The sequence below is a fragment of the Rana temporaria genome, chromosome 10 (assembly GCF_905171775.1).
Source record: "Rana temporaria chromosome 10, aRanTem1.1, whole genome shotgun sequence".
NCBI classification, from domain to species: Eukaryota; Metazoa; Chordata; class Amphibia; order Anura; family Ranidae; genus Rana; species Rana temporaria.
This window is the reverse complement of record NC_053498.1, coordinates 2,166,317-2,180,131: the sequence shown is the minus strand read 5'-3', so window position 1 is coordinate 2,180,131 and position 13,815 is coordinate 2,166,317. Positions and strand designations below refer to the sequence as shown.

The 13,815-nt window shown below is 52.1% G+C and overlaps 1 protein-coding gene across 1 annotated transcript; it reads left to right on the top strand.

The window, feature by feature from the left end:
- Positions 1 to 786: 786 nt before the first annotated feature.
- On the top strand, positions 787 to 13,359 carry EPHA2 (EPH receptor A2). Its single transcript, XM_040326767.1, has 13 exons — positions 787 to 1,061; positions 1,183 to 1,307; positions 2,105 to 2,264; positions 2,388 to 2,487; positions 2,693 to 2,748; positions 3,866 to 3,991; positions 6,026 to 6,211; positions 6,305 to 6,366; positions 7,509 to 7,718; positions 9,167 to 9,316; positions 9,432 to 9,625; positions 10,214 to 10,415; positions 12,348 to 13,359. The coding sequence occupies exons 1-13, from the start codon at positions 869 to 871 to the stop codon at positions 12,498 to 12,500; spliced, it is 1,917 nt and encodes a 638-aa protein (XP_040182701.1). The 5' UTR covers positions 787 to 868; the 3' UTR covers positions 12,501 to 13,359.
- The last annotated feature ends 456 nt before the right edge of the window (positions 13,360 to 13,815 follow it).

The window sequence follows — 13,815 nt, the reverse complement described above, 5'->3', positions numbered from 1 at the left end:
AGTCCTATTCTTTGTGATACAAAGACACACACATGTCTGACACAGATCAGCCTCCTACAAAGTTACAATGGGGAGGGGAGACTGAGGAAATGCCTCCTCCTGCCTGCAGCAGACCGATGGAGTCTCCGCCTAGGCTCAGTCACTTCCTTGGGGTTCAATGATGAGGTTTCTGGTTGTGTTTGGTGACGTGTCCGGAGTTTTTATTTTTGGGACTCTTCCTCTTTAATACGATTCCAGCCAAGCCGGATGTGACCCGCGGTGCCCGGGCCGCCCCCTTTTCTGAAGCCATGTTTGTGGTTAGGTGATTTATAAAGACGCCACATTCCGGTTTCGCTCGGCGAGAGTTTTGTTTATTTAAGGCCCATTTTTTTTTTCCCTTGCTCTCGGTTTACACTTGTAAAACGATCGTTTGCAGAAAAGGAAGAACTCGTCTGGTGAGATTCCTTTAACCGTTTCCACGTCTCTCTGTTTCCTCCTCCAGCCTGCAAACCCGGGTTCTTCAAATCCGAAGCCTCGGACAGCCTGTGCCAACCGTGCCCCGCCCACACCGAGCTCTCCTCCGAAGGCTCCACCTCCTGCCCGTGCGAGGACGGCTTTTTTCGCGCCACGATCGACCCCATCTCTTCGCCCTGCACCAGTGAGTATTACAGAACGTTCCGGGAGTTTGGTGGACGGGATTGTTCTAGGTGTTGGATCTAAATGTCTGACTATTTTTGCCCTTTTTTTAGGTTCTCCATCGGCGCCGCGTGAGCTGACCGCCGCCGGCTCGGGCTCCAAAGTCATGCTGCACTGGTTGCCCCCCAGTAACACCGGGGGCCGCGATGACGTCCTCTACGTTGTCACCTGCGAACAATGTCTACCCGACCAGATGGAGTGCCAGCCTTGTGACGCCAGCATCCACTTCTCGGAAAACCCACGCCACCTCAAGGCCACCGCCTTGACCGTCAGCGGCCTGGAGCCTCATCTCAATTACACGTTTACGGTGGAGGCGCGGAATGGGGTGTCGCGCACCAAGACGGTGGGGACCCACGCGACTCTGCGCGTCAGCCTCAATCAGACCGGTAAGGGGAATTGGCCATGCATGGGCCGTCGTAGCGACGTTCGGTCTTCCGGGCAAAGCTATGTCCGTATAATGGTGACCTGGAACCGGCTAACCTCTGATCTCCTCCATATTTCTTTTAGAGCCCCCAAAGGTGACCTCCGTCAACATGGACAGTCGAAGCAAGACGTCCCTGAGCCTGTCCTGGTCGGTGTCCCCTCGCCAACAGAGCCGCGTCTTGAAGTATGAACTGGCCTACAACAAAAAGGTGAGCGGAACAGAAGCACCTTAGGCTGGTTTCTGTTTCTCCTCAACCTGTACCTAGGCTGGTTGGTGGCAATCGTCCCCCAAGGGTAGGGGTTTGGTGGCAATCGTCCCCCAAGGGTAGGGGTTTGGTGGCAATCGTCCCCCAAGGGTAGGGGTTTGGTGGCAATCGTCCCCCAAGGGTAGGGGTTTGGTGGCAATCGTCCCCCAAGGGTAGGGGTTTGGTGGCAATCGTCCCCCAAGGGTAGGGGTTTGGTGGAAATCGTCCCCCAAGGGTAGGGGTTTGGTGGAAATCGTCCCCCCGAGGGTAGGGGTTTGGTGGCAATCGTCCCCCAAGAGTAGGGGTTTGGTGGAAATCGTCCCCCCAAGGGTAGGGGTTTGGTGGCAATGGTCCCCCAAGAGTAGGGGTTTGGTGGCAATCGTCCCCCCAAGGGTAGGGGTTTGGTGGAAATCGTCCCCCCAAGGGTAGGGGTTTGGTGGAAATCGTCCCCCCAAGGGTAGGGGTTTGGTGGAAATCGTCCCCCCAAGGGTAGGGGTTTGGTGGCAATCGTCCCCCCAAGGGTAGGGGTTTGGTGGCAATCGCCCCCCAAGGGTAGGGGTTTGGTGGCAATCGTCCCCCCAAGAGTAGGGGTTTGGTGGAAATCGTCCCCCAAGGGTAGGGGTTTGGGCCGAATACTCATACTGACCTTTTTTATAATTTGCCCCCCCCCCCCAACCTGTCCCTTTTTAGCCTGATTTTTGGCCTCCAGCCCGTCCATTTAGTCCGAATACTGATCTTTTTTTAATTTTGCACTCTTTCAGAATGACGAGAACAGCTACTCTGTTCACCGATGTGACGGCAACTCCGTGATCATTGAGAAGCTTGTGCCGGGCACGACCTACGTGGTGCGAGTTCAGGCCCAGACGGTGGAAGGTGCCGGCACCTACAGCATGGAGTATGAGTTTGACACCCTCCCAGCAGGTAAGGGTCGGTGGAAAGGATTGGAACCCATATGGTGGGGGGGGGTCTGTCTGAGCTCACCGCTTCGCCAATATTCACAGATTTTGGGTTTTAATACAAATTTTATACCCCTTCTGTCCATAGAACCCGAAGGAGCCAACCAAGCTGCCATCATCGGGGGAGCTGCAGCCGGTGTGGTCATCGTTCTTCTACTGATCGGTTTCGTCGTCTTTGTACACCGGACGTAAGTACCCTCCGCCCCCCTCTGCACCTCTCTTCTTCAGTGTCCTAAGATGCCCCTCAGTCATTGGCTGAAGACTTGTATAAATGTATCCAGATTTGTGTCTTTTTCTGTAACCTCTCTTCCATTCTGCTTGTCGTCGGCCCTCTGCATTTATTGGGTGATCGGGGTCAGTGTTTCTGTACTAATTTGTTCTCTCGTATTGCAGGCGAAGAAACGGGCGTTTGCGACAATCTGGAGATGATGTGTACTTTTCTAAATCTGGTGAGTTCTCCCTCCCGCTTCCCCCACGCACACTAAGGGGTGAGCAGCAATTTTTGCTGGGCTCACCAGGTTGGTTATCTCCTCCCAGCAGATTTTTACTCTTGAGAAACCCTCAAAAAAAAATTCAGGTGTTTGGGAACCAGTTTGGTGTGGAGGAACTGTAGTGTCCTGCACAGAGCCCTGACCTCAACCCTACTGATCACCTTTGGGATTAATTAGAATGCTGATGGTGACCGAGGTCTTCTCCGCCAACTTCAGTACCTGATCTCAACAATGGGTACAAATTCCTACAGACACCCTCCATATAACACTCTCTATCTAAAACCAATTCATTGGTGGCCAGTGGGAAGATGGCTCCTGGCACAATGTGGTCATAATAACCCCCCCCCCCCCGTCATACAGCTGACTTTGCCATGTGTTTTGGCCCCAGAACTAGGTAAGTCAGCCACAGCTCAAGGAGCCAATTGCATCCTCTGGAGCAGGGGTCTTCAAACTTTCTAAACAAAGGGCCAGTTACTGTCCCTTAAGCTTTAGGGGGGGGGCAAACTGGCCAGTGGGAATAGAAAACACCTTGGCATAAGTGGAAGAAGTAAACGGTGCCCCAGTCTTTGGTGCTGGTGGGAGGACTGGTGCCCCCCCCCCCCCCCCATCATTGGTGCCAGTGGGAGCACTGGTGCCCCATTGTTTGTATTTTGGGGTGGATAAAGGCAAGCAAAGGGCCACATCTGGCCTGCTGGCCACAGTTTGGAGAATGGCTACTCCAGAGGGTTACACGTGGTGGAGTTTGGACTATGCTGCTAAAATATCGTAGTCCACCTGGGTCCCTGGTGATGTTTTACCCGATATCGGGGTCTCTTTACTCCCAACAATACTTGTACAGCATTGGGTCTATTTGGCTCAATTTATTCTCCTTTATCAACGCTAAGAGGGTTCAATTTTATCCCAACAAGAGCCTTCTCCTAGAAATCCCGGTTGTCTGATACCCTCCTGTGGTCTCTGATGTATGAAGTCTCCATTTTACATGCCAAGAGGGCCCATCAAGGCAATCTTTACTCTGGGCTTATCCATATCCTAAAGTATCTTGCCATGTCTGACCTCCCTCTTCTCTGGTTCCTAGCAGAAGTGAAGCCCCTGAAGACATATGTGGACCCTCACACCTATGAAGACCCCAACAAGGCCGTGCTGAAGTTTACCACGGAGATTCCCCCCAATGCTGTCACTCGGCAGAAGGTGATCGGAGCAGGTGAGAATCCAGGTCAATCGTCAATGGCCTCCAAGATTGGATGGTTTCACAAGATTGGATGGTTTCACAAATTGGTGTATGTCTAGAACTTTAATGGGACATTCTAGGAGATGCTTGGACATGTGGATAGTTGAGGAACCTTTTTATATCGGTTCTTTCCCGTCGGGCTGTGTGTAATTTGCACCAACAATCCATCCCGGGGGAGTAGAAAAGGTTTCGGTTGCAGCTTTCTGAGGCTTTTCCGTTATCAGTAGAACATGTTCCTGGGCTCCATATCATTGCCTTCCCTCTGAGTTCGGACCAAAGTCTTTTGTTGTTTCCTTCTGGTTGTGGATAATTACCAGTCATGGTTGGTCACAGACCGGTTTTTAGTTAAATACCACTGTACTTTGATTTACTGAAGGGCATCAGATTACCAGTCTGTACAAATATAGCCACTGCCGCCTTACATCTTGTTTATACAACTATCGAGGATCACATCAAATGCACGTACTAAACCAAATAGATCGCCTTCCGGGGGCGACTCGTGTCTGTGGAGCTTCAAAGATTTACATATCGCTTTGGATGTGGTGGGGGAGGGTCAGAACCCCATGATGGCTTTTCATTTTTCTCCTGGCCCCTGTAGGGTAGGTGTCACTGGGAAGTGAGGGCAGATCTTCCACAAGGTTCCAGACCTTTGGGTAGACCTATTTTAGTTGATTTTGAGAATAATTGTTCTGACGTTCAAAGGTTTAGGACCAAAAAAGCAAAAAAAAATGTGCTCTGACCAACCTAAATAGAAAAATAAGCAAGGAAGTACCCACTATGGCCTGACGTATGTGGACCAAATAATGGTGTTCAGGTGTCTCCAGTGATGGATCCTGGTAATACTCCAACATATAGAGACATTGTAGACCATTGTGCTCTTCCAACCTTGTGGTAACAGTATTGAAGACCCTTTTCCACCATGGCTGTACGAGGCCAGCTCCACAAAGACATGGGTTGACCAGTTTGGGCCCTTCTCCGTAGGTTGACCAGTTTTGAGAATATTTGTTCTGACTTTCAAAGGGTTAGTCCCAAAAAGGCAAATTAAAATTTGCTCTTCCAACCTTGTAAGTTTTGAAGACCTTTTTCCACCATGACTGTGCCTCAACCCCCACCCTGTACAAAGCGAGCTCCATAAAGGCATGGGTTGACCTGTCTGGACCAGCTCCATAAAGACATGGGTTGACCTGTCTGGACCAGCTCCATAAAGACATGGGTTGACCTGTCTGGACCAGCTCCATAAAGACATGGGTTGACCTGTCTGGACCAGCTCCATAAAGGCATGGGTTGACCTGTCTGGACCAGCTCCATAAAGGCATGGGTTGACCTGTCTGGACCAGCTCCATAAAGGCATGGGTTGACCTGTCTGGACCAGCTCCATAAAGGCATGGGTTGACCAGTTTGGGCCCTGCTCCGTAAAGACATGGGTTGACCCGTTTGGGCCCTGCTCCGTAAAGATGTTGGTTGACTAGTTTGGGCCCTGCTCCATACAGACATGGTTTGGGCCCAGCTCCATAAAGACATGGGTTGACCAGTTTGGTGTGGAGGAAATTGAGTGTCCTGCACAGAGCCCTGACCTCAACCCTATTGATCAACTTTGGTAATAATTTGAATGCTGATGGTCATCTAGATCTTCTCAGCCAACTTCAGTACCTGACCTCAACAATGGGTACAAATTCCCACAGATACTCCCCATAAAAGTATTCTAAGGAAATTGTATGCTGTTTATAGCCACAAGGGGGAGGGCGGGCAACTCTAGATCAATGGCCATGGGGGGAGGGGAGCAATTCAAATCAATGGCCATGGTTTTGAAAGGAAATTTCCAAACAAGCTCATATAGCTGATGGGCCAGTAAAGTTCCGGCTATATAGTGTATTCTCCTTAATGACCTAGGGGACCGTTTTTTTAGAGCCTCCATTCAATTGAATTAACAGGGGCCAAAGGTCACAAAGAATGTTCCTGTGAGCGCCGCCAGGTCCATTGCTGACATGCTTGTTTTTGGTCTCCCAGGGGAGTTCGGAGAAGTCTATAAGGGGAACCTGAAGCTGCCGGGGAAGAAGGAGATTCCGGTGGCCATTAAAACGCTGAAAGCTGGCTACACCGAAAAGCAGCGGATCGATTTCCTGAGCGAGGCCAGCATCATGGGCCAGTTCTGTCACCACAACATCATCCGTCTGGAAGGCGTGGTCTCCAGATGTAAGTATTGGGCCCTGATTATACAGGTTTTGCCAGTTTTTATCCCATACGTGCGACCCCCCCTCTAATGTCAGCTTTTGTGTCCCCCCGCAGATAAGCCGATGATGATCATCACGGAACACATGGAGAATGGAGCTCTGGACAAATTCCTTAAGGTGAGAACGATGGGATTTGGGTTTTGTTGGTTCGAGATCGGGGGGTCTTCTAACTTTCTAAACAAAGAACCTGTTTATTGTCCTAACTCTAGGGGGGCCAATGGGAGAAGAGAATGTTCTGGAATCGGTGGGAGTAAACCATGATTGGTATTGGGGGCGAGTAATCGTGCCCCATCATTGGTGTCAGTGGGAGGATTAGTGTCCCATCATTGGTGTCAGTGGGAGGAATAGTGCCCCATCATTGGTGTCAGTGGGAGGATTAGTGTCCCATCATTGGTGTCAGTGGGAGGATTAGTGTCCCATCATTGGTGTCAGTGGGAGGAATAGTGCCCCATCATTGGTGTCAGTGGGAGGATTAGTGTCCCATCATTGGTGTCAGTGGGAGGATTAGTGTCCCATCATTGGTGTCAGTGGGAGGATTAGTGTCCCATCATTGGTGTCAGTGGGAGGAATAGTGACCCCATCGTTGGTGTCAGTGGGAGGAATTGTGTCCCATCATTGGTGTCAGTGGGAAGAATAGTGTCCCATCATTGGTGTCAGTGGGAGGAATAGTGTCCATCATTGGTATCAGTGGGAGGAAATAGTGTCCCTCATCATTGGTGTCAGTGGGAGGAATAGTGTCCCTCATCATTGGTGTCAGTGGGAGGAATAGTGTCCCTCATCATTGGTGTCAGTGGGAGGAATAGTGTCCCTCATCATTGGTGTCAGTGGGAGGAATAGTGTCCATCATTGGTGTCAGTGGGAGGAATAGTGTCCATCATTGGTGTCAGTGGGAGGAATAGTGTCCCATATGATTGGTGTCAGTGGGAGGAATAGTGTCCCTCATCATTGGTGTCAGTGGGAGGAATAGTGTCCCATCATTGGTGTCAGTGGGAGGAATAGTGTCCCATTATTGGTGTCAGTGGGAGGAATAGTGTCCCTCATCATTGGTATCAGTGGGAGGAATAGTGTCCCCACCGTTGGTGTCGGTGGGAGGAACTTTTTTCGGCAACGGTGGGGGGGGAATAACGCCCTCAAGGGCCACATAAAAGCAAGCAAAGGGCCTTGGTTTGGAGACCTCTGTTCTATATGAACGTCCCAATGTGAAGAAACGTTCTCGCTGAAGATGTGTTAATCGTTCCTTCTTGTTCCCCTTCCTTCAGGACAACGATGGAGAGTTCAGCCCCATCCAGCTGGTCGGCATGCTGCGCGGAATCGCCGCCGGCATGAAGTATCTGTCGGAGATGAACTACGTCCACCGCGACCTCGCCGCTCGGAACATTCTGGTGAACAGCCAGCTGGTCTGCAAAGTCTCAGACTTCGGCCTCTCTCGGGTTTTGGAGGACGACCCCGAAGCCACGTACACCACCAGCGTAAGTAGGCGCGGGACGGAGGGGGGAGGGGATTCTGAGAATGTTTAGATTGAGAAGCTTGCAGGTTCTTGAAGTGCCTCTTGAAAGAAGAGAAAAATAGGAAGTCTTGTGTGCCGTGTTTTTTTTATAAAAGGGTAATAAAAATGTGGTTGGGCGACTTTTGCAGAACATCGATCACACCGTGACTGCTCAGGAATTTTGAATAAAGCGTGGAAGTGACAGTTTCCAGAGCTTAAGCGATCGTGTTTCTTTGTTTTCGTTTTCTTTTTTTCACCAATGATGGGACACTATTCCTCCCACTGACACCAATGATGGGACACTATTCCTCCCACTGACACCAATGATGGGTCACTATTCCTCCCACTGACACCAATGATGGGTCACTATTCCTCCCACTGACACCAATGATGGGTCACTATTCCTCCCACTGACACCAATGATGGGTCACTATTCCTCCCACTGACACCAATGATGGGTCACTATTCCTCCCACTGACACCAATTATGGGACACTATTCCTCCCACTGACACCAATGATGGGACACTATTCCTCCCACTGACACCAATGATGGGACACTATTCCTCCCACTGACACCAATGATGGGACACTATTCCTCCCACTGACACCAATGATGGGACACTATTCCTCCCACTGACACCAATGATGGGACACTATTCCTCCCACTGACACCAATGATGGGTCACTATTCCTCCCACTGACACCAATGATGGGACACTATTCCTCCCACTGACACCAATGATGGGACACTATTCCTCCCACTGACACCAATGATGGGACACTATTCCTCCCACTGACACCAATGATGGGACACTATTCCCCCCCACTGACACCAATGATGGGACACTATTCCCCCCACTGACACCAATGATGGGACACTATTCCTCCCACTGACACCAATGATGGGACACTATTCCTCCCACTGACACCAATGATGGGACACTATTCCTCCCACTGACACCAATGATGGGGACACTATTCCTGCCACTGACACCAATGATGGGACACTATTCCCCCCCCCCCCACTGACACCAATGATGGGACACTATTCCCCCCCCCCCACTGACACCAATGATGGGACACTATTCCTCCCACTGACACCATTGATGGGACACTATTCCTCCCACTGACACCAATGATGGGACACTATTCCTGCCACTGACACCAGGGACCAGGGGCACTTTTTCCTCCCACTGGGCACAGTCCAGCCCCCCTAAAGTCTTAACAAAGGTAATCTGGCCCTTTATTTAGAAAGTTTGGAGACCCCTGGTGTAGGTAATGAAAATAAATGTATCCAATCTAATTCTACAAACGTTTGATACATTGTATCCTCCCATCTCTGTATAAAATGTTGCTATTGATCGCTTGTGACTTTGTAGGCGATCTTTACAATATCGTGATGTGTTTTTTTATTTTTTTGGTTCCTCCAGGGAGGGAAGATTCCGATCCGATGGACCGCCCCTGAGGCCATCTCCTACCGGAAGTTTACCTCCGCCAGTGACGTGTGGAGTTACGGCATAGTCATGTGGGAGGTGATGTCATACGGCGAACGCCCTTACTGGGAGATGTCCAATCAGGAGGTGCGTATTGAGTGCGTTTTTTCAAGCGGAATTCAGTCTTGTGGATTTTACCGGTTGATGGATTTTGTGTTTTCTGTGTCGGCTGACGCCTCGTTTTTGCCTTTTTTTATTTCAGGTCATGAAGGCCATTAACGAAGGTTTCCGCCTGCCGGCCCCCATGGAATGCCCCTCCGCCATCTACCAGCTGATGATGCAATGCTGGCAGCAGGAGCGAAACCGGCGGCCGAAGTTCCCGGACATCGTCAGTATCCTGGACAAGCTGATCCGAGCCCCCGAATCTCTGAAGACTATGGCCGACTTTGACCCAAGGTGGGTGCGTGCCAAAAACACTGCAACATTTTGAACCCTGATGGGACGGCTACTTTGAGTTAGAAGCAGTGGCGTATCGTGAGGGGGGTGGGGCACAACAATTTCCTGCCAGTAGTGTAGCGACTGGCTGCCTCCTAATTTTAATTTCCTCTGTTCCACCGCGCTCCGGCCGCCATGTTCAGTGTCCGGCGCCCTGTGATTGGGCGTATGGGGGGGGTGATGTGGGGCTGGCCTGAACGCGGTTGCTCCTGATGTCCCGCCTCCGCACATGACCTCCATACGCCCAATCGCAGTGCGCTTGGAAACTCTGAATATGGCGGCTGGAGCGTGGGGGGCAGGAGCACTGGAAAGTGAGTCGCCTCCTCCCTCCTCCTCTTCCTTCTCTTCCTCCTTCTCTTCCTCCTCCTCTTCCTCCTCTTCCTCTTCCTCCTCCTCTTCCTCTTCCTCTTCCTCTTCCTTCTCTTCTTCCTCTTCCTCCTCCTCCTCCCTTCAGTTAGAGCCCATCCCTCTTTTACTGCATGTCTTATAAACGTCTTTTCGGGGGGGGTCACAAATGAAGCCGAGTTAACGTCACCGATCATTCCTTAGATTGACAAAGGGCCCTCTGACCCGTGACTCCGCCCTCTCTCCGCAGAATCTCCATCCGGTTGCCCAGCACCAGCGGGTCGGACGGTATGCCCTTCCGGAGTATTGCCGAGTGGTTGGAGTCCATCAAGATGCAGCAATATACGGAGTGTTTTATGGCTTCGGCGTTCAACACCATGGACAAGGTCATCCTGATGAGCCAAGAGTAAGTGTCCTCTTCCTACAACGCCCGATGGAGAGCGAGGAGGAGTCTGTGCTGGACCAGCTCCTCCACCCCTCTCCTTTCCTACATAGACTTTTATGTAGCTGTCAGAAGTGGAGGGGAATTTTATAGAACCCTGGGGCTGCTGGCATCACGTCCAAGATGGTGGCACCTAGCAGTAGTCTTGGCGTGCTTGGATTTGAATACGACGTATATAATCCTATGGGGGGGGGGGGGGGGGGGGTTGGGTTGTCGTGGAAATGAGAGGGTGTGGGGCAGTTATTCCAGGAAGGTCGCCCTAACTGGGCTGTAGAACCTCTGCGTTTTTCCTCTGGTTGAGGTGCCGGAATATAATGGGCCGTTTTTATAATGTCATGACCATGTTTGGCCCCGACAACCCAAAATCCTCCACTGCCTGAGGTCCACGGTCCCCCCCCCCGGCTTATACATGGGGGTGCCGAGCCGACTGCTGAGCGTGCTTGGAAGTTATTCCAGGGTGGCCGCCCTAACTGGGCTGTAGAACCACAAGCCTCGGGGGCCAGATCTAGGGGGTGCTGGGCATCTTCCCCATATTTTAGTTGTGCCCCCCCCCCAGGTTTCAGAGTGCATGCATTGATCCAGTCTGATGATAGGATGATCCAGGTAGGGAACACTCTGATAGGACAATTGATATATGGGGGGGATGCTACTGGGGGAACTCTTGATGGGGGACGCCTGGTGTGAGGGGGCACTCTTGATGGGGGACGCCTGGTGTAACGGGGGCACTCTTGATGGGGGACGCCTGGTGTAACGGGGGCACTCTTGATGGGGGACGCCTGGTGTAAAGGGGGCACACTTGATGGGGGGGACGCCTGGTGTAAAGGGGGCACTCTTGATGGGGCACGCTTGATGGACGCCTGGTGTAACGGGGGCACGCTTGATGGACGCCTGGTGTAACGGGGGCACTCTGGATGGGGGGACGCCTGGTGTAAAGGGGGCACTCTGGATGGGGGGACACCTGGTGTAAAGGGGGCACTCTGTATGGGGGGACGCCTGGTGTAAAGGGGGCACTCTTGATATGGGGGGGATGCCTGGTGTGAGGGGGCACTCTTGATATGGGGGGGATGCCTGGTGTGAGGGGGCACTCTTGATGGGGGGGACGCCTGGTGTGAGGGGGCACTCTGAATGGGGGGACGCCTGGTTTGAGGGGGCACTCTGGATGGGGGGACGCCTGGTGTGAGGGGGCACTCTGGATGGGGGGACGCCTGGTGTGAGGGGGCACTCTGGATGGGGGGACGCCTGGTTTAAGGGGGCACTCTGGATGGGGGGACGCCTGGTGTGAGGGGGCACTCTGGATGGGGGGACGCCTGGTGTGAGGGGGCACTCTGGATGGGGGGATGCCTGGTTTGAGGGGGCACTCTGGATGGGGGGACGCTTGGTGTGAGGGGGCACTCTGGATGGGGGGACGTCTGGTGTGAGGGGGCACTCTGGATGGGGGGACGCCTGGTGTGAGGGGGCACTCTGGATGGGGGATGCCTGATGTAAAGGGGGACTTTTCCTGCGCCCCCAGATCAGATAGGCTAGATCTGGCCTTGCTCGGCGTATCCTACGGGTGAGATCCCAGAATGTCACGACCATGTCTAGGCCAGGTAACCCATAATCCTCCACTGCCCGAGGTACGAGGTGTCCCCTCCTCCGGCTTATCCATGGCGGTACGGAGCCGGTTCTGCCACCTTGTAAAAGTTTTTATTGGGTAATCTGGGAAAACGATACATTGTAAACCTGATGCGTAATCGCCGTTACGAGTCGATGATACAGAACGGCCGATGGAAGTTTTTTGCTCTGACGCTTCCAGCGTTTAACATTCTTAGCCTTGTAAATTGCGGTATGACGTCATAGCGGCGTGTTGGGTGACTTTTTTTTTTTTTTTAACGGAACGTTCTCTCCTCTCCGCAGGGACATCAAGCAGCTTGGCGTCCGCCTCCCGGGTCACCAGAAGAGGGTCGCCTTCAGCATCATGGGACTGAAAGAACAGGCCAACCAAATGGGGATCCCCATCTGACGGGCAGCCAATGCCGTCCCGACGCCGAAATGCAGACTTTTCGCTAAACTGCGACCCAAGCTGGAGATCGGACGCTTGTCCCTGCGCACCGGACTCTTCCTCCTCCTCCAGTCCATGTGGGGAGGTCCTCGCTCCTGCGTGGGGGAGGTCCTCGTTCCACGTTGGAAATCCTCGCTCCTGCGTGGGGGGAGGTCCTCGCTCCTGCGTGGGAGGAGCCGCCTCCGATTGGCCGCACAGACGTGCGATCTCCGCTCTCCCGCTGCAAGGACTTTAGTGTGGTGGTTCTGCCCTCAGCGATATGCAATACTACCCCCCACACACACGGGTACTGTGGATTATCGGACGATCGTGGAGTCGCCGCCGCCGCCACCGTGGTGATGCAGGAGAGACGCTTGTACGAAAACGGACAAAGAGCGCCTCTAAACCGGCGGTGGCGGCTCAGCGTGCTGCGGCATGCAGTGAACTTTGCTGGACTCCAGAGCACTTTTTTTTTTTAAATGTTCTTATATATTTTGTTTTAAAAATAGTGATGGTCCGCTACCGGGCGATTTACCCCCCCCCCCCCCCTCCTGGCTCAGAGCCGCCACAGACGCAAACCATCTGGCCAGTTAAAAAAAAAAAAGACACATCAGGGCATTCCTGGCAAATTACAAGGTTGGCATCGGGTTTGCGTCTTTTTTTCTGTGGTTTTTTAGAAGAAGAAAAAGATATAAAAGCCTTTTTCGTGTGGCGACTTTTTTTTTATCCTTTTTGGAATGTGGACTGGTACCCGCTGAGAGCCGCAGTTCAAAAAAAAAAAGTGACCTTCACTGCCAGCCTGCCGTGTCTGGTGTGCCATCGGGATCCACGTCTTATTTATTTTTTTACATAGAAACTGGAAAGTGAAGAACTGGGACCCCCCCCCCCCCCCCCCCCCCCCCCCCCCCAAAACTGATATGGAGATGCTGAAGTGTCGCCACCTAATGGTTTCTTACTGTATTGGTGACATGGGCAAGGGCAAGTTCTGGACGGCCGCACTACAAAGGATATCAAAAAACGCAGCAGAATACAGGACAGAAGAGCCGACGCGTTTCACGCGTTCAACAGTGCTTGATCATGAGCAACGATTAAGCACTGTTGGAAGTGTGAAACGCGTCGGTTCTTCTGTTAGGTATTCTGCTGTGGCTTGTATTTATTTTTTATTTTTTTATCTTTTTACAATAAAGGCGATTTTTTTTTTTTTGGAGTGCAACTGCCCAGAACTTTCCCTTACCCAATTTGCTATATGTGTAGCCTGCGCCTGCTGCTTCAACCCTGAGATTCCATACACCCCCCCCCCCCTTCTGTATTGGTGACATCTTCTGGATCTTTACACCCCCTGTG

Excerpts from the sequence above, each read along its gene's own strand:
- EPHA2 (XM_040326767.1), top strand. The coding sequence starts at position 869 with ATGGAGTGCCAGCCTTGTGACGCCAGCATCCACTTCTCGGAAAACCCA. Across the intron at positions 3,992-6,025 it reads GCAGAAGGTGATCGGAGCAG|GGGAGTTCGGAGAAGTCTAT; the intron begins GTGAGAATCCAG and ends TTGGTCTCCCAG. Across the intron at positions 6,367-7,508 it reads CTCTGGACAAATTCCTTAAG|GACAACGATGGAGAGTTCAG; the intron begins GTGAGAACGATG and ends CCCTTCCTTCAG.